Source organism: Amaranthus tricolor, chromosome 1 (assembly GCF_026212465.1).
Source record: "Amaranthus tricolor cultivar Red isolate AtriRed21 chromosome 1, ASM2621246v1, whole genome shotgun sequence".
Lineage (NCBI taxonomy): Eukaryota > Viridiplantae > Streptophyta > Magnoliopsida > Caryophyllales > Amaranthaceae > Amaranthus > Amaranthus tricolor.
Window position 1 is genome coordinate 21,903,399 of NC_080047.1, and position 20,064 is coordinate 21,923,462.

At 36.0% G+C, this 20,064-nt stretch overlaps 1 protein-coding gene across 1 annotated transcript; it reads right to left on the reverse strand.

The window, feature by feature from the left end:
* Nucleotides 1-5,201: 5,201 nt before the first annotated feature.
* LOC130807611 (uncharacterized) lies at nucleotides 5,202-6,034 on the reverse strand. Its single transcript, XM_057672885.1, has 2 exons — nucleotides 5,875-6,034; nucleotides 5,202-5,800 (listed from the first exon to the last, which is right to left on the reverse strand). The coding sequence occupies exons 1-2, from the start codon at nucleotides 6,032-6,034 to the stop codon at nucleotides 5,202-5,204; spliced, it is 759 nt and encodes a 252-aa protein (XP_057528868.1).
* Between the last annotated feature and the right edge of the window lie 14,030 nt (nucleotides 6,035-20,064).

Genomic DNA, 20,064 nt, shown 5'->3' on the forward strand with positions numbered 1-20,064 from the left:
CATGAATTGGTCGAACCGGCTCTGTTGCGCCTCTATCCGTTCAATCCGTTGATCAAAGTCGTCCATACGCAGATGTAAGCGCTGTAGAGAGGCAAGGAGGGGATCAAGGTCGATATGATGGGGTGATGGTGGAGGTGGAGGTGCTGCCTGACAGGTGCCAACAAACTCAAAGGTAGAGGATGGGCCTCCTTGCTCAAATGCAAGTGAAGGGCGACGCTCCTCGTTTGTAGAAGAAGAGCCACCTCGTTTGTGGAAAGCTTGTGGTGGTGGCCTTTCTGTTGCTAGAGGGTCGGGTACCCGCCCTTATGGTCCAAAGAGATAGGTGGGATGATTTGGAATTAAGTCGGGAAGAGCTTGGGTGGGAAGAGGGATATCGATTTGTCTATCATGAATTTTCCACCATGTTTGACCATTAGAAAGCTCTAGCCACTTAGATTGAACTAGGTGGGTCATGCTAATGGTGGTGGTCTCTCTAGATTGTACCCCTTTCCCTCTCCAACCAAAATGCATAGCGATTTGGGTGATGAGTCCGCCAAACTATATTGGTATACGAACAGTATTAGGTTGATTAATGGTGTGGCGGAATGTGTGGACTAGAAGTCTGGCTAAGTTAAAGGTGAAACCCCATTCAGGGCGGAGGAATGAGCCTAAAATAATCAAATCGTTACCGTTGGCCTTATTGGACTTAAGCCAAATCCTGATAACAGGGTGATTGACTTTTTTCAGAACTAAAATCTGCAGGTTGTTCAAGTGTTCTCCTGATTTTAACGGCCAAATTTGGGAAGGGTGCTGCTCATCATCTGATGCTTCTCCTGTGTCGTTCAGACCAAATAAATCAGCAAGCTCAGTCGTAGTGAGCTGCCGCTCAATTCCATCTATCCTAAAATATAATGAGGTTCCCCCATAATCATCCATTGTTATGGTCAAGGAACTCAAAAACTCGAGGACTAACTCGGGGTATGTTTCTCTATGCATATTAAACATAAAAACTCATGTCTATTACTCTAAAGAAATGCATAGCATACTCAAACAACCCTAGGTTTCTAAGATCACCAGCACAAATAAACTTAGTAGGAATGATAAGTCTTTCCTTGAGGTTTTGAAACTTATCTCGTTGATCTTCATTCCTAAAAATAATGTTGGGGTAGTCCTCATCTGGTTCAATTCGTAGTGGTGATGGAGTCCTTTCTCTCCTCCTTTGCCTCCTTGGTGCCATAGCTTATTTTTTTAATGAATTTCCTAAAACAAAGACTCACAACAAGCAAGGAACACAAAATCTCTACAAAAAAGCAAAGATTAATTAGTAAAAAGCAAATTAAAACTCAAATCTTGAATAATTTAACAACTTTTACCTCAATCTTACAAACCCTAATTTGATGGATGTTGATGAGAATGGAGCAATGTGGATGTAAATGAAGAATTTGAAGAGTGAAATGTTGTTGTTGATGAGTGAATGTAGAAGGATTGAATGATTTTAGGGCTTAAGGTTTGAGTTTTTAGTGAGAGAAAGTGAAACGAAGTGATATTGCTCGAGTGAAAATGGTGAAAAATAAAGGTTTAGTCGAGCGGATCTGGTTTTAATGACATATTCTGTCAGAATCAGCTCCCCGCTCGACCGAGCAAGCTCGCTCGACCTATCGAGCAAAGTACAGGTCTCATTCTTTGCATTTTGTTCTTCCACTGATGCTTCTGGAAAAAATTAGGTTAGTTGCTCGAGTGGTCGAGCGAGCTATAGAAGGGCTACTCGACTGGTCAAGCAACTCCCCTGTTCCACTATTTGATGTCTGCTCTTCGCTCGACCCGAGCTAACCTTGCTCGGCTGGTCGAGCGGGGTGTTTTTCAGCTGATATCCCACTCAAACCACCTGTAGTGCAATGTTATATTTAAAATAGCAGCACCAGTTATGCAAATTTCTTAGTTTTAAGCACAAAATGAATAACCCAACTATCAAATCCTGCATCCATCAACTTCGTACAAGCATGCTATATAAAATATGTTACATAAATGAAAACAAAAACAAGAAATAAAAGTGAATATACCAAAGTTGGGTTGCCTCCCAACAAGCGCTTGTTTAAGGTCGTTAGCTTGACCGTTGTGCATTATTCATTCAGAACACGTAGGGGCTCAAGCGGTATTACCATTGGCCCTGCTAAAGGCTCACCTGCGCAATAGTGTTTGACACGTTGACCATTCACCTTGAATGTTTCCCCTTTCGCATTCGATAGCTCAATGAAACCATAGGGGAATACCCTCGTGATCTTGAATGGACCCGTCCAACGTGACTTCAGTTTTCTTGGAAATAACCTCAAACAGGAGTTGAATAGTAACACCAATTGTCCAACTTCAAAGTTCCTTCTGATAAGACCTTTGTCATGCCAACGCTTGGTCTTTTCCTTGTATAGCCTTGAACTCTCATACGTATCCAAGCGTATCTCATCGAGTTCATTGACATCTAGCAACCTCTTCTCACCAACACGCAGTAGATTATAATTAAGGGCTTTGGTTGCCCAAAATGCTCTATGTTCAAGCTCTACTAGTAAATGGCACGGCTCCCATAGACTAACTTGTATGGTATAGTTCCAATAGGGGTTTTGAATGTTGTTCTGTAGGCCCAAAGAGAGTCATCCAACTTGTTCGCCCAATCTTTTCACGACCTTGCAACCGTTTTCTCCAAAATGCTCTTGTTCTCTCAGTTGCTGATTTCAGCTTGGCCACTAGTTTGCGGATGATAGCCTAGACCAGTCTCATGATAAACCCCATATTTCTTCAATACACCTTCAAATCTCTTTTCCAAAAAATGTTGCCCTCATCCACTAATCAACATCCTCGGTATGCCGAAACGCGAAAAATGTGTTTCTTAAAAAACTTGGTAACCACGCGCGCATCATTGGTAGGAGATGCAATAGCCTCTACCCATTTCGACACATAGTCAACTGCCAGCAAGATATACCTATTCCCATAGGAGGATGGGTAATGGTCTCATGAAATCCACCCCCCATATATAAAAAAATTCGATTTCTTGGATGTTGTTGAGCGGCATTTCATTTCTTCTTGAAATATTCCCTGTTCTTTGACATCTGTCGCAGGATTTGACATAGGCATGTGTAACGTTGAACAAAGAAGGCCAATAAAAACCACAATGAAGAATTTTTGCAGCAGTCTTAGAGGTACTAGCATGTCCTCCGCAGGGCAGATCGTGACAATGTGAGATAATAGAGGGTACTTCTTCATGTGGAACACACCTTCTAATTACACCATCAACACACAGTCTATACAGGAACGGGTCCTCCCAAAATTTCTTCACATTATAGAAAAACTTCTTTTTCTGCTGAAATGTGTATCCATCGGGAATGATTCCACTTGCTAGATATTTAGCCAGATCAGCATACCATGGAACACTTGTCATGCTTACAGTTAAGAGACACTCATCTAGAAATGAATCATCAATTGTAGCTTCCAATCTTGCTCCAAAATTATGAATCAACGAGGATAAGTGGTCGACAACAACATTTTCCGCACCCTTCTTATCCTTCACTTCTAAATCAAATTCTTGCAGTAGGAGAATCCACCGACTCAGGTGAGGCTTAGCATCTTTCTTTGCCATCAAGTACCTCAAAGCTGAATGATTGGTGTGAAAAATCACCTTTGAACCTAACATATAAGGCCTAAATTTCTCTATGGCAAAACACAACTGCCAAAAGCTCTTTCTCTGTTGTTGCATAATTCATCTGAGTTGGATCTAATGTCTTACTAGCATAATAGATGGCATGCAACTTGTCATCCTTCCTTTAACCCAAAATAGCCCCTACCATATGATTACTTGCATCGCACATAATCTCAAAGGGGATATTCCAATCCGGTGGTTGGATAATAGGAGCAGAGATAAGAGCCTGTTTCAATCTGTTAAAAGCTTCAAGGCAATCGTTAGAAAACAAGAACGGTGCATCTTTGGCAAGAAGCTCAGTTAGAGGCCTAGAAATCTTAAAGAAATCCTTGATAAACCTCCGGTAAAAACCAGCGTGACCAAGAAAACTCCTTATTCCCTTAACACCAGAAGGTGGAGGCAAATGCTCTATAACCTCCACTTTCGCTTTATCTACCTCAATGCCCCTGTTGGAAATAACATGACCTAACACTACCCCCTGTTGTACCACAAAACGGCATTTTTCCCAGCTTAGGGAGAGGTTGGTCTCCTTGCACCTATGGAGCACCTTTTCGAGGTTGCTTAAGCATGCATCGAAAGATGTTCCGTACACAGAAAAATCATCCATAAATAATTCCATAAATTCCTTAATAAAATTAGAGAAAATGGCCATCATGCATCGTTGGAACTTTGGGGGGGGGGGGGGGGGGGGGGGGGGGGCATTGTAGAGACCGAAGGGCATCCTTCAATATGCAAAGGTCCCATAGGGACAAGTAAAAGTGGTCTTTTCCTGATCACCTAGATGTATAAGGATCTGAAAAAATCCAGAGTATCCATCTAAATAACAAAATTGTGAATGATTTGCCAAACGTTCCAACATCTGATCTATAAAAGGCAAAGGTAAATGATCTTTACGGGTTGCTTTATTCAATTTCCTGTAATCTATGTACATTCTCCAACCCGTAACTTTTCTAGTGGATACTGACTCACCCTTATCATATTTGATAACGGTCATGCCACCCTTTTCGGGCACTTCCTATACAGGGCTAACCCACCTACTATCAGAGATAGTGTAGGTTATGCCTGCGTCAAGTAATTTCTAAACCTCTTTTCTCATAACATCTTTCATATTAGGGTTCAATCTCCTATAAGTTTCTATAAATGTGGCATGATCATCATCAAGAAATATTCTATGCATGCAAAAAGATGGACTTATACCAGTGATATCATCAATTGAATACCCTATGACACTCTTGAAATTTCTAATCAATGCAATCAATTGGTCAGGTTGGGTATTATTTAGTTCAGCATTAACAATTACTGGATAAGTTTCATTTTCTCCTAAATAGGCATATTTTAATGAAGAGGGAAGGGGTTTAAGATCTACCTGAGGAGGCGTGGATCTGTCCTCTTTAATCGTCATAGAAGCCTCCAAAACTGTCTCCATCACTGGTTCCATATAGAAATCTGGTTCATCTAACAGCTTTCTCAAACTTGCGGCCTTTGAGCACTTTCCATCCTCAACTCCTTCTAAGATTGACCTCAAAGGGTCATCATACTATGGGTGCATAATCTTAACCCTTACTACTTCTGCTCTGCACAGTGATTCATCAATGAGTCCTTTCATCATTGAAGGAAGATGAAACTCAACGTCCTCCCCCAAGATGTTCAATGTGAGCTTGCCATTGAACACATCAAAAACAGCGCGTGCAGTCTTCAAAAAATCTCTCCCAAGAATGATAGGTATGACATGATCTTCAACAATATCCATAATCACAAAATCACAAGGGACATAGAACTTCCCTATTTGAACTGGAAAATCTTCAACAACTCCAACTGGAAACCTTACTGATCTATCGTCTAGCTGCAAAGACATCCTTGTTGGCTTGATCTCAGCATTGATCCTCTTGCATAAAGATAGCGACATGATACTCACACTAGCTCCTAAATCAGCAAGTGCTTTATTGACCAAAACTTCACCAAAGTTGACTGGAATGGTGAAACTCGCAGGGTCAGCTTCTTTTTTCGGCACCTTGCACTTTAAGATAGCGTTGCATTCTCCTCTTAGTGTTTTAACGCCTGTTTTCGACAGCTTCCTTTTGTTAGATAATACCTCCTTCAGAAATTTTGCATAAGAAGGCATCTCCTTGATAGTATCTATTAAGGATTGTTTATTTCAAACTTACTCAGAACTTTTAAAAATTTCCCATATTTTTCTTCAAGCTTGCAACGCGCTAATCTCTGTGGGAAAGGAACAGGAGGTACATATACATCAGTGGTGGGCTCCTTTCTCTTCTCTGGGGCAGTTGCTGGTTGTTCCTCCTTTTCCCCCTTATTAGGTGCTTCTTTCTCTACTACCACCACTTCTTCTTCATTCTCAACAACAACCATGGATGGAGGATTATAGGTGGTGCCGCTTCTTAATGTACTGCATTTACATGACCGGAGGGGTTTTTCTCGGTGTTGCTTGGAATCTGTCCACTGGGTTTCGAAAGGTTGCTATTGCTGCATCATCTGTGCCATCTGATTATCAATGATTTTGTTGTGTGCTTGAATCTGATGGATGGCACTAGAAGTATCAGCATTAATCTTGGACTAAGTGGCAATGAAGTACTCTATTATGGACTCCAAATTTGACTTTTGCGGTGAATTTAGTGGTGGAGGTCTTTGAACCCTGGGGGTTGTTGGTTATATATCGGTGAAGGTTGGTGATATGATGGAGGGTTTAATGAAAAGTTGGGTCACTAAACTAAGTTGGGTCACTAAACTTCCGAAAAAAAAAAATAACTTAAAATCAATTAATTGTAAGTGTTGGAGTATGGGTTGAATTGTAATGACCCGTCTTAATATAGGGTGTATTGGCAGAAATAATAAACTAAGTTGGGTCACTAAACTTTCGAAAAAAAAAATAACTTAAAATCAATTAATTACAACCAAATTACTATTAATAAAAAGAAATGCAGATTTTCCAGATTTTCATAATAATTTAAAATAAATTATAACGAAAATTAATTTTAACCAATCCTAAATTAAATCTATGTTATAACACATCATAGAAAATTAAAATAACAATCATATATGCACGAAAATAATTAAAGCAAAATTTACAATATAAAACTGAATTAATCAAATTAAATTTTAATTAATCCTAAACAAGACTTCTATGTTTAATTAAGAAACTAAGTGAGGAAAAATCTAGTTACCTGGATAATGGAGGAAAGTAATAATCTTTAGAAGATTACAGAAAAATCCAATAAAATCTCCCAAATAATTTGCAAAATAAATTCCTTGAAGTAAGCTTGAATAATTCAAAATAAATCTTCAAAAGTAGTCCAAAAATATGATAATATTTTGGCTCTTGAAGAAAAATAAAGCAAGTATTTTGTTATGTTTTTTTTTTGAGAGAAAAGAATGAGAGAAAGAAAGTTTATGAGCTAGTTTATGAATGAATGAAAAATTACATAACAATAGGCTAGTATTTTTAGGAGGGGAAAACCATCCCAAAAAACTTCTCATAATGGCTGAAAATTATGAGCATTAGGGAGTTCAACCAACTTGAGGAAAAGAAAATGAAAAGATTTGAAGGATGTTCATGCATTCATTCCATTTTAGAATGTACCAAATAATTAAGCATGAATTGGAATCAATTAACCTAATTAAACACTAATTTTACAAGCCTATTATGATAATAATGTACTGAAAAAAATATTTAGTCCTCCTAATTTAAAACTTGTTACCACAAGTTGGTGCAAAATAAATAACCTGTTGGCCTCTTAAGGTTTTGATGATGACTTCACTGTTAAATAAACAAACATATTTTTAGAAATTGTTTTGTAGGTATATATCCGGTTTAATTTAAATCGTTGATGAAGCCTATGACTTGATTCGTGGAAGTTGTACATGTCTCAAATATCCAAGAAGTTGGGCAATTGCTTTAGAAGTCAGTTTACTGTTCCTAGAGTTGAAGTCCTGACGAAAATTGTAGATGGAGACAGTGCGCTGTTCCCCACAATACAGGTCTGAAGAAGACATTGACTGGAAGTTACGAAAATTATGTTTTCTATTTTTAGTTAATGTAAAAGGTTAAAATTTAATTAGTTGCTTAATTAAATTTATTTATTAATTGGCAAAATATTTTTAATACGCCTAAAAACATGGAGAAGACTAATTCCTTGTTTATCTCCTATAAACTCGGACATCCAAGAGACTTGTTCTCTACTTTGAATTAGTCTCCTACATTTTAGGATCTTCCTTTAACCCATGTAATATTAACCGTACAGCAGTTATGTTCCACTCCTACTTTCAACTAACTTCCCACTTTCTTTGGGAGGAAGTAAGTTTATGGAAGTCGTGGGATAAGTGCATCTCATGGAGAACGTGGGCTGAGTGCACTGACGGCTGTTCCCTTTATAAAAGAGGGAAGCTACGGTTAAGCGGATATGAATAGAGAGTGTCCATTTAAGGGAGATTATTCAAAGAAAAATATTTTCTGTTTTTGAATGCCAATTAATTCATTATATTTTTCTTGAGCAACTACTTAATTTTAATCTTCATGAGAATTGGCCTTGTAAAGGGTAATTGAGTGTTTTGTTGTAATTAGACTTATGGGAAGTCTAAGGGAATAGAGAATAGAATCAAGAGAAGAGAAAGAGAAGGAGAGAAAGAGAAGAGAAGAGAAGTAGGCCTAAGTAGAGAAGCTTTGAGTGAAGCATTTAGAGAATTGAGAAGCTTCAAGTGAAGCAAACATTGTTTTGTGTAATTGTAATTGATTGCCTTAACATAGTGAAAATTTTGAAATCCCGGGGGGTCGTGGTTTTTCCTTCTTATTAGGCCAAGAAGGTTTCCACGTAAAATCTTTGTCTCCTTTATTATTTTTCTTTTCGTTTTTTGAGTTTAAGTTGTGTTCTTTACTTGATACAATTCTGCAAAAATTAGAGGTAAAAATCTTAAACCTACTACACAACAATTCACCCCCCCTCTTGTTGCATTCGATCATCCATTAGCATTCCTACATAACCTACGACAGATAATACTAGTATATAAATTTAATTAAAATAATGTATTAACTCAACAACAACAACAACAACAACGACAACAACAACAAATAATAATAATAATAATAATAATAATAATAATTATTATTATTATTATTATTATTATTATTATAATAACTTACGCACATTTTAAATCACATTATAAAGTATAAAAGAGATAGTTATAATAAATCACAAATAATATCATAATAAATTATTTTAAATTAACTAGACTTAAAGAAAAGTAACTAGAAAGAGGAATAAAATGGAAATTATGCCATAAAGAAAATTCGGGGCATTACATGAATGGTGGTTTCCCTTGGTTGTACACAGCATTAACTTCTTGGCTTGATGACGATTCTGCTATTGCACACTCTGATGGGGAATAACCTTGGATTCCACACACTTCACAAACCGCTGACAGTTCCCGAAACAAAGGATTGGCTCTGGCAGCAGATGATAGTGAAGAATCAGAAGATGGTGAAGAGGAAGCAGCTTTGTTGGCACGTAAATTCAAAAAATTTTTCAGGAACAGAAGATATGGAAATCAAAGAAATAATAAAGAAAAGGGAACTACAAACTTGAAGACAAATTTTGAATGCCACAAATGCGAGAGCACTGAACACTTCATCAAGGATTGCCCTCAATGGAAAAATGAGAAGGGCAAGGGAAAAGCAAGAGAAGATGGAAGACAATATAAGAAGGGAAACTTCAAAACTGATTTTAGAAAAGCAATGATTGCAGCTTGGGGAGATACGGAGAGCAAGGCTGAGACAGAAGCTCCAGTGGAAGAAGAAATAGCAAACCTGTGTCTCATGGCATCTCATGAAGAGTCTAAAGAAAAAGAGGTAATGTCTTCTAGTCCATCTCTTAAACAACTGTCTAAACTCAGTAAGAATAAATTAATTAAGTTGCTCTTGGAGACACAAGAGAAATTAGAAAAATAGAATACCAAGTGTCTCCAAATCGAGAAAGACCTCAACTCAAACAAGGATCATGTATCCTATCTAAATTCATTTAGAATAGATGTACAAAGCAGATTTTTTAATTTGCTAGATCAGAATGTTGTTTTGAAAGAGACAATTGAGAAATTGAAACAAGAATTTATTTTCCTTAGTATCGAAATGAATCAAAACAGATTGTTAGGATTAAGTAAAGATGCAAACAATATATCTACTCACATGGTTAACACTGAATTTCAAAAGTTGAAATCAAAATTAGAATCCTACGAAATTGAAAATGAAAATTTGAAAAATAAAATAAACTTAAGAGGAAAAGGGAAATTCAATGAAATTCCCAAATGGATTCTAAATGCTAAAATCAAAAGTAAAGAAGGACTAGGCTATATGAAGAATGATAAAAAGAAAAAGGTCTATGTAGATCTCCCTAGTAGCAAAATATGTTCCTTCTGTGGTAAAAGTGGACACCTGAAACATCAATGTATAAAGAAGGAACAGCATATCAAAGCAAATAAAAATTATGTCGAACGAATATGGATTAAGAAATGTGATTCAAGTGTTGTCGACAAGGAACCCAAGGATGAATGGGTTCCTGTACCTAACCATTAGTTTGCTTTGCAGGTTCAAGTGAGGGGGAACAACTCATGGTATCTCGACAGTGGGTGTTCCAAGCATATGACGGGTGACAAATCTAAATTTCTCTCACTTGAAGCCTATGATGGGGGAACAGTAACCTTCGGTGACAACATGAAGGGTGAGATAATTGCCAAAGGAAAGGTTGGAAGGTCTAGTTCCCATGCCATCGATAACGTATTTTTAGTCGAGAATTTAAAACACAATTTGTTAAGTATTTCTCAATTTTGCGACAAAGGTAACTCTGTTAAGTTTACTTCTGAACGATGCATAATTTCTAGGAACAGTACAGGAAACCCTGTGCTGGAGGGAATCAGAAAAGGGAACACCTATGTGGTGGATCTGGACACTGTTCCCAGAAACAGTCTAACGTGTTTAAGTGTTATTAAAGAAGACCCACTTCTTTGGCACAAACGTCTAGGTCATACTAGTTATTCATTGATTAACACATTAAGATCAAAAGACCTAGTAAGAGGATTACCTGCAATAAAATTCCTTAAAAATGAAGTTTGTGATCCTTGTGCTAAAGGAAAACAAGTGCGGTCATCCTTTAAATCAAAGAACGTTGTGACTACCACTAGACCATTAGAATTAATTCATATGGATTTATGTGGACCTATGAGAACACAAAGTCGTAGTGGCAAAAGATATGTGTTTGTCATAGTTGATGATTTTAGTAGATTTACTTGGACCTTATTTTTGGTAAGCAAAGATGAAGCTTTTGATGAGTTTGTTTCTTTTGCTAATAAAATACAAAAATGTACCAATAATCAAATCGTTCACATAAGGTCTGATCATGGGAAAGAATTTGAAAATTCAAACTTCATGAATTATTGCAATGAACATGGCATAAATCACAATTTTTCCGCACCTAGAACACCACAACAAAATGGAGTGATAGAAAGGAAAAATAGGACCTTAGAAGAAATGGCTAGGACCATGTTGATTGCTAGTGGTCTACCTAGGAACTTTTGGGCCGAGACCGTCAATACTGCATGCTATATTTTGAATCGTGTACTAATAAGGCCAATCACTTCTAAGACACCCTATGAATTAATCAAAGGTGTTAAACCAAATATTTCCTATTTTCGTGTGTTTGGATGCAAATGTTTTGTTCATGTGAATGGTAAACGAAATATAGATAAGTTTGATGAAAGAAGTGATGAAGCAGTATTCCTCGGTTATTCATCACATAGCAAAGCTTACAGAGTTTATAATAAGAGAACAATGTGCGTAGAGGAATCTGTTCACATAATTTTTGATGAAACTAACTTTTCAACAAGTGAACAGGAAACAAGTAATATTAAAATAGGTCTTGCAAACTTGGAAGATGATGATGAAGGAATTAAAGTGCAAGATCATGGAACAGCAAGTGAACAGTCTACACAAGAAGAGGCAGAAGAAACTGACCAAATCCAGGAACTGCCAGAACAACAGGACCAGCAGACTGTTCCCAATCTAGCTGTTCCCGCAGCTGACCAAGATGATCCAGTAGCTGAACAAAATGCAAATCCAGATGCTGAAACAGAACATGCTACTGTTCCCTCCAGAGAATTTGTGCCTAAACCTTGGAAATACCAAAGTTATCATCCTCTTGATCTGATTATAAGTGATATGAATAAAGGAACACAAACCATATCCCAACTGAGAAACTTTTGTGCACACTTTGCGTTCCTATCATCACTTGAACCCAAAAATCACGAAGAAGCTCTAAAGGATTCTGAATGGATAGTAGCCATGCAAGATGAATTAAATGAATTTGAAAGAAATAAAGTGTGGCACTTAGAACCCAAACCAAAAGGCAAGAAGGTAATTGGTTTGAAATGGGTATTTCGGAATAAGCTAGATGAGCATGGAATAATTGTAAGAAACAAAGCAAGACTCGTGGTCAAAGGGTACAATCAACAAGAAGGTATTGATTATACTGAGACATTTGCTCCGGTAGCAAGGTTAGAGGCTATTAGAATTTTAATTTCTTTTGCTGCATTCATGAATTTTAAATTATATCAAATGGATGTGAAATGTGCTTTTTTAAATGGCTTTCTTGATGAAGAAGTTTTTGTTGAACAACCCCCAGGTTTTGAAAATACCTCTTGTCCTGATCATGTCTACAAGCTTGATAAAGCCCTATATGGCTTGAAGCAAGCTCCTAGGCAATGGTATGAAAGACTTTCAAAGTTTTTGATTCAAAATAACTTTGTAAGAGGAAAAATCGACAAAACCTTGTTCTTTAAGAATAAAGGTTCTAATATTTTGGTTGTTCAAATTTATGTTGATGATATTATTTTTGGTGCCACTAATGATTTATTATGTAATGAATTTGCTAACCTAATGGGCACAGAATTTGAAATGAGCATGATGGGAGAACTAAATTTCTTCCTTGGGTTACAAATTAAACAAACCGAAAATGGTATCTTCATTCATCAACAAAAATATATAAAAGAACTTCTAAAGAAATATGGTCTAACAAATGCTAAAACCAACCACACACCCATGGCTACAAATGTTAGATTAGATGAAGACCTAAAAGGAACTAACGTAGATCAAACAATGTATCGTGGCATGATAGGTTCTTTATTATATCTAACTGCAAGTAGACTTGATATTTCCTTTAGTGTTGGTTTATGTGCTAGATTTCAATCAAATCCTAAAGAATCACATCTCACGGCAGTCAAACGAATTTTAAGATATTTGAAGGGAACAGACGACTTGTCCTTATTTTATCCTAAAAGTGATGTTTATGATTTAAAAGGTTTTAGTGATGCAGATTATGCAGGTGATCTTGTAAATAGAAAAAGTACATCAGGTATGGTACAATTTCTTGGCTCATGTTTAGTTTCATGGAGTTCCAAGAAGCAAAATACTGTTGCATTATCCACTGCCGAAGCTGAATACGTAGCAGCAGCAGCTTGCTGTTCCCAAATGCTTTGGATAAAACAGCAACTAAGAGATTTTGGTATTAAAGTTGAATGCATTCCTATTTATTGTGATAATACCAGTGCCATATGTATATCCAAAGATCCAGTGCATCATTCTCGTGCTAAACATATACATATTAGACATCATTTTCTTAAGGATAACGTAGAACACAAAAATATTATATTAAAGCATGTTAACACAAATGAACAAGTTGCAGATATTCTGACCAAACCACTTCCTAGGGAACAATATGAAAAGATGAGATTGGAACTTGGTATGATCAAGCTCCACTAAAGTTAGTTGCATATATTTCCCATTGAAGCATCATGGGAATGAAAAGGTCAGGAATCAATCTCAATATCTTGATTGAAAATCAATTATTGCATGGATCAGGTAAACACGTAATAAAGCTTGTACTATGAATGTTTTCTTATTTGCATGTTGTTAATTTGATCAGACCAATGCAATATGTTCATTATTTTCCTTATAATTTTTTTTTAATTCATCATTTTCCTATCCTTTTTCTTCTTATTTTATTTTAATACTTATATTTCATAATTTATTCATATGTCATTTTTTATTTTTATTTTTTTTCGGCCAACTTAAACTAAAATTTTTGGGAGAACGGTTTTCTTCACTCAAGCAATGCAAAGGGCAATAAAGTGATGGGACTTGGAGGAGTAACCGTTACTTCAATCATTTAAAAACCCCTCCTTTACGTCATTACACTCTACCTTCCCAAACCTTCTCTCAATTTCTCACTCAAGAAACCGTCCTTCTTCCTTCTCTCAAAACCTTCAAAAATTCAAAAAAATGAAAACCCCCAAATCATCTAAATCAGGCAAGAAAACTACCAAATCCTGTATACCCGACCAACCAAAACCACTAAGAGTAGTTCTTCCACCACCATTACTGCAGGATGCACCACCCACACCAACTGAAACCACACAAGAATCACTAAAACACTCCACTGAGCCCACAAGTACCAAAAGAAAGATTTCAAGAGGTGGTTCATCTTCCAGAGTAGTTAAGCGCTCAAAGCATGTTGATCCAAACAGTGCTGAAGAGGTTTCAAAGGAGATGACAGTAGGGTTCGGGTTGGATAAATATTGGTATGATTCTACTAACTTTCCAAGATTGCATGACATTTTGAGCTTTCAAGAATGGGAATCATTGATGTCAAATTTCAGTTGCAATTCAATTTTTCCAAACCTAATGAGAGAATTTATTTTAAATTTCTCAAATGATGGTGGAATGTGTTCTAGTGTTGTTAAAACTGTTAAAATTGAATTTAACAGTGCTTTATTAGGGGAATGGTTTAATGTTCCCAATGTTGGTTTTGATACATATTATATTGGGTCGAAGATTTCATTTTCTGGAATCAATGAACGAACAATTCTAAAATTTTTAGGAGTTGATCAAAATGGAAAAATTAGTCACAATGTTCTTTCTCCTATGCATAAGTTGTTGTACAATGTTGCTCGCAGATTCATTTTACCACGAAACTCAAAATGTAGTCAAGTGAGTTTGCGTGACGCCACTTAAATTTACTGCATGGAAAAACACATTAAAATAAATTTTCCTTCATTGATGATCTCTCATTTATCAGATTGCATTGAAAAGAAAAGTTTCATTGGTTATGGAGGGTTGCTAACCTGGATTTTTAGAAAATTTGAGGTTCCATTGGAAGGGTTGGAGTTCCCAATGGGTCCCAACATGAAAATCGCTGCTAAATGTTTACAAAATTTGCGTTTGAAATTGAATGATGAGGGAGTTTTGATGCAAGAGGAGGTTGTAGAAGTTGAATCTAAAGAAGACGGGGCTGAAGAAGTTGAAGAGGAAAAGGAGGACAAGGAGGACAAGGAGGATAAGGAAGAAAAGGAACAAGATCCTGTTCCCTCTGAAAATATTGAAACATCTAAAAAAGAGGAACAGGATGGAGCTGAAAGCAAGGGGGAAAAGGAAAAGCAAAAGGAGGCCTTGGATGAAAATGTTCCTCACAATCTCTGCAGTGATTCTAATGATGAAGAGATTGTGTTGGCTATAAGGAAAAAGGCTAAGTCAATGCAAAGGAAGAGTAGGAGGTTGGCCTCGAAACGCAAGGCTACTGTGGTTGATGAAACACCATCTGACACCATCCTTGAGCCCACACCTAATGAACCTTCCTCTCCCAAGCCAGCCAATTCACCACCACATCAAATTCCATCACCACCTCCATCACCAATACAGTTTACACCACCACCACAATCACACACTTCACCTAATATTGGCTGTACTAACTTTGACTCTATTCCTGCAGTTTCCTTACATACCATTCTCTCCAAGCTCCTTGATCTACAGTCTCAATTCACTGCCTTTCAAGATGAAACTCGTGTCTCGCTTGCTTCAATTGTGGATCAGCTAAACCAAATGGAACAACGTCTTGGTGCCAAGCTGGACACAGTGGAAGTGCAGACTGAGTACATTGATGAAGAAGAGACCGACCCTTGATCCCTCTCCTCATAATTTTAATGACTTGTTGGTTGTGACACTTATCAAACAATTTCTTTTTCTATTTTTGTACCATCTGGGGTACATTGTTGATGTACCTTTGAACAATTGCTACTTTTCTTTCTTTGTTTTTATTTTCATGGTCTGTGACAATTGATTATTTGCAGGTTTGATTACTTTTATGGTGCTTGCTTTCAATATTGTTTCTTGTTTTCATCACTAACAAATCTATTTGGTTTGTGCTGAGTTTTGATAACTCCCAATTCTTTTTGATTGATGACAAAAGGGGGAAGATTATGCACAAACTTAAGAGGAGAAGTGAATACACAGTTACATATCTTGGTTGATTTATATTGATTCTATGTTTAGTGATCATCTGTGTTGCTAAGTTTTTGAGGATATTTATTTTTCTTGTGCATTTGTTCTCAAAATGTTTCTGATTGAAATTATTTAACAATGTGTGTTAGTTTAATTATGTTAGTTACTGTGTGTTAGTTTTATTATGTTAGTTTTATTATGTCAGTTTAGTTATTTATTTTAGTTTATTTTATTTTATTTCATTTAAGTTTTAGATTAATTAGTTTTGAAAAATATTTGATATTATGGAGTAAACTGTTTTATTGTGAATGCTTGGTAAATTATATTGTAACGAGTTGATTTGCTAAGTTGTTTAGAGTAGCTTTAATCTCTAGTATGCTCTAAGAATTTTGTTTTACTCTATTCTACTTAAGTTTGTTTATAAAGTTTGTCTTCATCAAAAAGGGGGAATTTGTTGGCCTCTTAAGGTTTTGATGATGACTTCACTCTTAAATAAACAAACATATTTTTAGAGATTGTTTTGTAGGTATATATCCGGTTTAATTTGAATCGTTGATGAAGCCTATGACTTGATTCGTGGAAGTTGTACATGTCTCAAATATCCAAGAAGTTGGGCAATTGCTTTAGAAGTCAGTTTACTGTTCCTAGAGTTGAAGTCCTGACGAAAGTTGAAGATGGAGACAGTGCGCTGTTCCCCACAATACAGGTCTGAAGAAGACATTGACTGGAAGTTACGAAAATTATGTTTTCTGTTTTTAGTTAATGTAAAAGGTTAAAATTTAATTACTTGCTTAATTAAATTTATTTATTAATTGGCAAAATATTTTTAATACGCCTAAAAACATGGAGAAGACTAATTCCTTGTTTATCTCCTATAAACTCGGACATCCAAGAGACTTGTTCTCTACTTTGAATTAGTCTCCTACATTTTAGGATCTTCCTTTAACCCATGTAATATTAACCGTACAGCAGTTATGTTCCACTCCTACTTTCAACTAACTTCCCACTTTCTTTGGGAGCAAGTAAGTTTATGGAAGTCATGGGATAAGTGCATCTCATGGAGAACGTGGGCTGAGTGCACTGACGGCTGTTCCCTTTATAAAAGAGGGAAGCTACGGTTAAGCGGATATGAATAGAGAGTGTCCATTCAAGGGAGATTATTCAAAGAAAAATATTTTCTGTTTTTGAATGCCAATTAATTCATTATATTTTTCTTGAGCAACTACTTAATTTTAATCTTCATGAGAATTGGTCTTGTAAAGGGTAATTGAGTGTTTTGTTGTAATTAGACTTACGGGAAGTCTAAGGGAATAGAGAATAGAATCAAGAGAAGAGAAAGAGAAGGAGAGAAAGAGAAGAGAAGAGAAGTAGGCCTAAGTAGAGAAGCTTTGAGTGAAGCATTTAGAGAATAGAGAAGCTTCAAGTGAAGCAAACATTGTTTTGTGTAATTGTAATTGATTGCCTTAACATAGTGAGAATTTTGAAATCCCGGGGGGTCGTGGTTTTTCCTTCTTATTAGGCCGAGAAGGTTTCCACGTAAAATCTTTGTCTCCTTTATTATTTTTCTTTTCGTTTTTTGAGTTTAAGTTGTGTTCTTTACTTGATACAATTCTGCAAAAATTAGAGGTAAAAATCTTAAACCTACTACACAACAATTCACCCCCCCCTCTTGTTGCATTCGATCATCCATTAGCATTCCTACAATAAGTACTAATGTTCTCTCTCGAGCAACAAAAGCTTCCTAAAACATACTCAACTACCTATTCTCATAGAACTAAGCATAATTTAAGACATGAAGCACACATTCAACATTTCCAATCAAAGCATATACCTATTCTCATGGAGATGTCTTAGCTTTTAAGCATAAATTATCGTTAAAAATCGTATCTCGCCCTCAATTTAACGACACCACAACATGATACAAAATCCATCTTAAAGCATAAACAACACAACCAAGACAATGGTAAAGAAATCAATTCAAACTACATACATGGTGATAATGCTTAGCCTAAGCGAAACAAACTACTCACTCATACTAATATTGAAATTGTAGATTGCAAACAAGCTAAGAATCATAGATGAATAAATTAAACTTGAGTATCCAAAAGAGATGAGTGCAATATAAGTTGAAGAACTACAAGCATGAAGATATGAAACTAAAGGAAAACAATGAAAGATAACTAATTGACATGAAATGAAAACAATATAAGCAAAGATAGAAGTTAATCTTTTAGGTTCAATATAAGGATGAACAAGATGATTTAATGATTCAAAGTAATACCTTCCAAAAGCTTCAATAATAATACATCAATAGTTGAAGAATCCAAGTTGGAAAATGTTACAATGAAGGATGATGTTAAGATTGTAATTGGAAATTAAAAGTACTTAATTGAATTGAAAGGGAAATTATGCTAAACACTAATTCTTAATTGAAATGAAAGCAAAGATATGAAGAATACATTGAAATCACTTAAAATAAAAGGTGAAAACTGAGATGTCTAGCTCTATCTTCCTCTTCTCTATTTATAGCCTTCGAAAAACAAGTGGGGGTGGTCGTTTCACGATTGCTCCACCACCCCTAGGTTGTAAGAGAGGGGTGCCACCCCTAATGGATAGGGTATCGTGGCTGGAAGTTTTGGCAGCAGCAATTAGAAGCAAAAAATGTAATTGCACCTCGAATTATATTTAAAAAGATTGCAAAAGTTGTTGCCGCCCATTTCTCTCGACCTGAGTAGATCCCCCTCGACTAATCGAGCCACCATCAGGTCCAACATCAAAAACTTCAAAAATTGGGCAAAATGTGAAAATTAGCTCCGCTCGGCCAGGCGAGCGGATGTCCTGTACTCTTGAATTGAATCCTGCTGTTGGACCTCTTGAGTTTTGATGATGACTAAATTTTATTTAAACAAATATGTTTTTAGAGATTATGTGCAGGTCAATGTCCGGTCGTAATTATGATCGTTGGTAGTACCTATGACTTGGTTCATAGAAATGTACGTGTCAAAAGGATCCGAAAGATGTTAGAAGAAGTATATCGCTTGGGATGTAAAATGGAGACAGCAGGTCTACTGTTCCTAAGTTGGATGTTCTAACAAAACTGAAAATTGGAGATTCTGGTTATTTATTTTTAATTATTATTTTTAGTTAATGTATTAAATAATGTTGATTTGTTGCATTAATAAATTATTAAAGTTAATTGGCAAAATATTTTCTAAAATATCTAACATGTGATTTTCTAAATATAAGCCTTTATTTTAGGATCTATATTTAGTGAATATTGGATTTACTAAATATAGGAACAACAGTTGAGTCTTAGCTATTATTAGCTAAAGGTAACCGTCCTTAATATTAGTAATAGGTAACCGTCCCTATTATTAGCTAAAGGCAACCGTATCTAAATTTAGCTAAAGTAAACCGTGGTTATTATTGGAAAAGGGAACTGCAGCTAATTTTAGTATATGGGAACTGCTGCTAAAGGGAACAGTATCTATTATTAGTATCTGGGAACAACGGTTATTATTAGATAACCGTGGGCTTGAATTTGTCAAGTTTAATACCTATTTTAGAGACTAACTGTAGATGACCTTGGATATTAAATCCACATCATTCCCATGATTATTTTGGATAAGGAATAATGGATTGGAATATTCCATTTTTATTAGGGATTTTAGCTCTATAAATAGTGGACTCGGTTATTCTTCAAAACTTGCCTTAGTATGAGCCATTAAATCATACGTAATTTTGGGAGAATTTTTACAAGAAAATTTTGTTTTAAAAATGCCAATTAATTTATAATATTTTCTTGTGCAACTTATTGATTTTATTTTTTTAGAGAATTTTTATCCTTTTGTAAGGGTTTTTGAGAGAATCTTTGTAACTAGACTTGGGTGAGTCTAGGGGGAATTAGAAAGCTTCTAGTGAAGCTAGAGAAGAGAATAGCTTTGAGTAAAGCTAAGGACATAGCTTTTAGTGAAGCTAGTGTGGAGTTTAGCTTTTAGTGAAGCTAAGTTTGTTGCTTTGAGTGAAGCAATTTGAGAGAGAAGTTGGCCTAGTTGATGCGCTTCGAGTG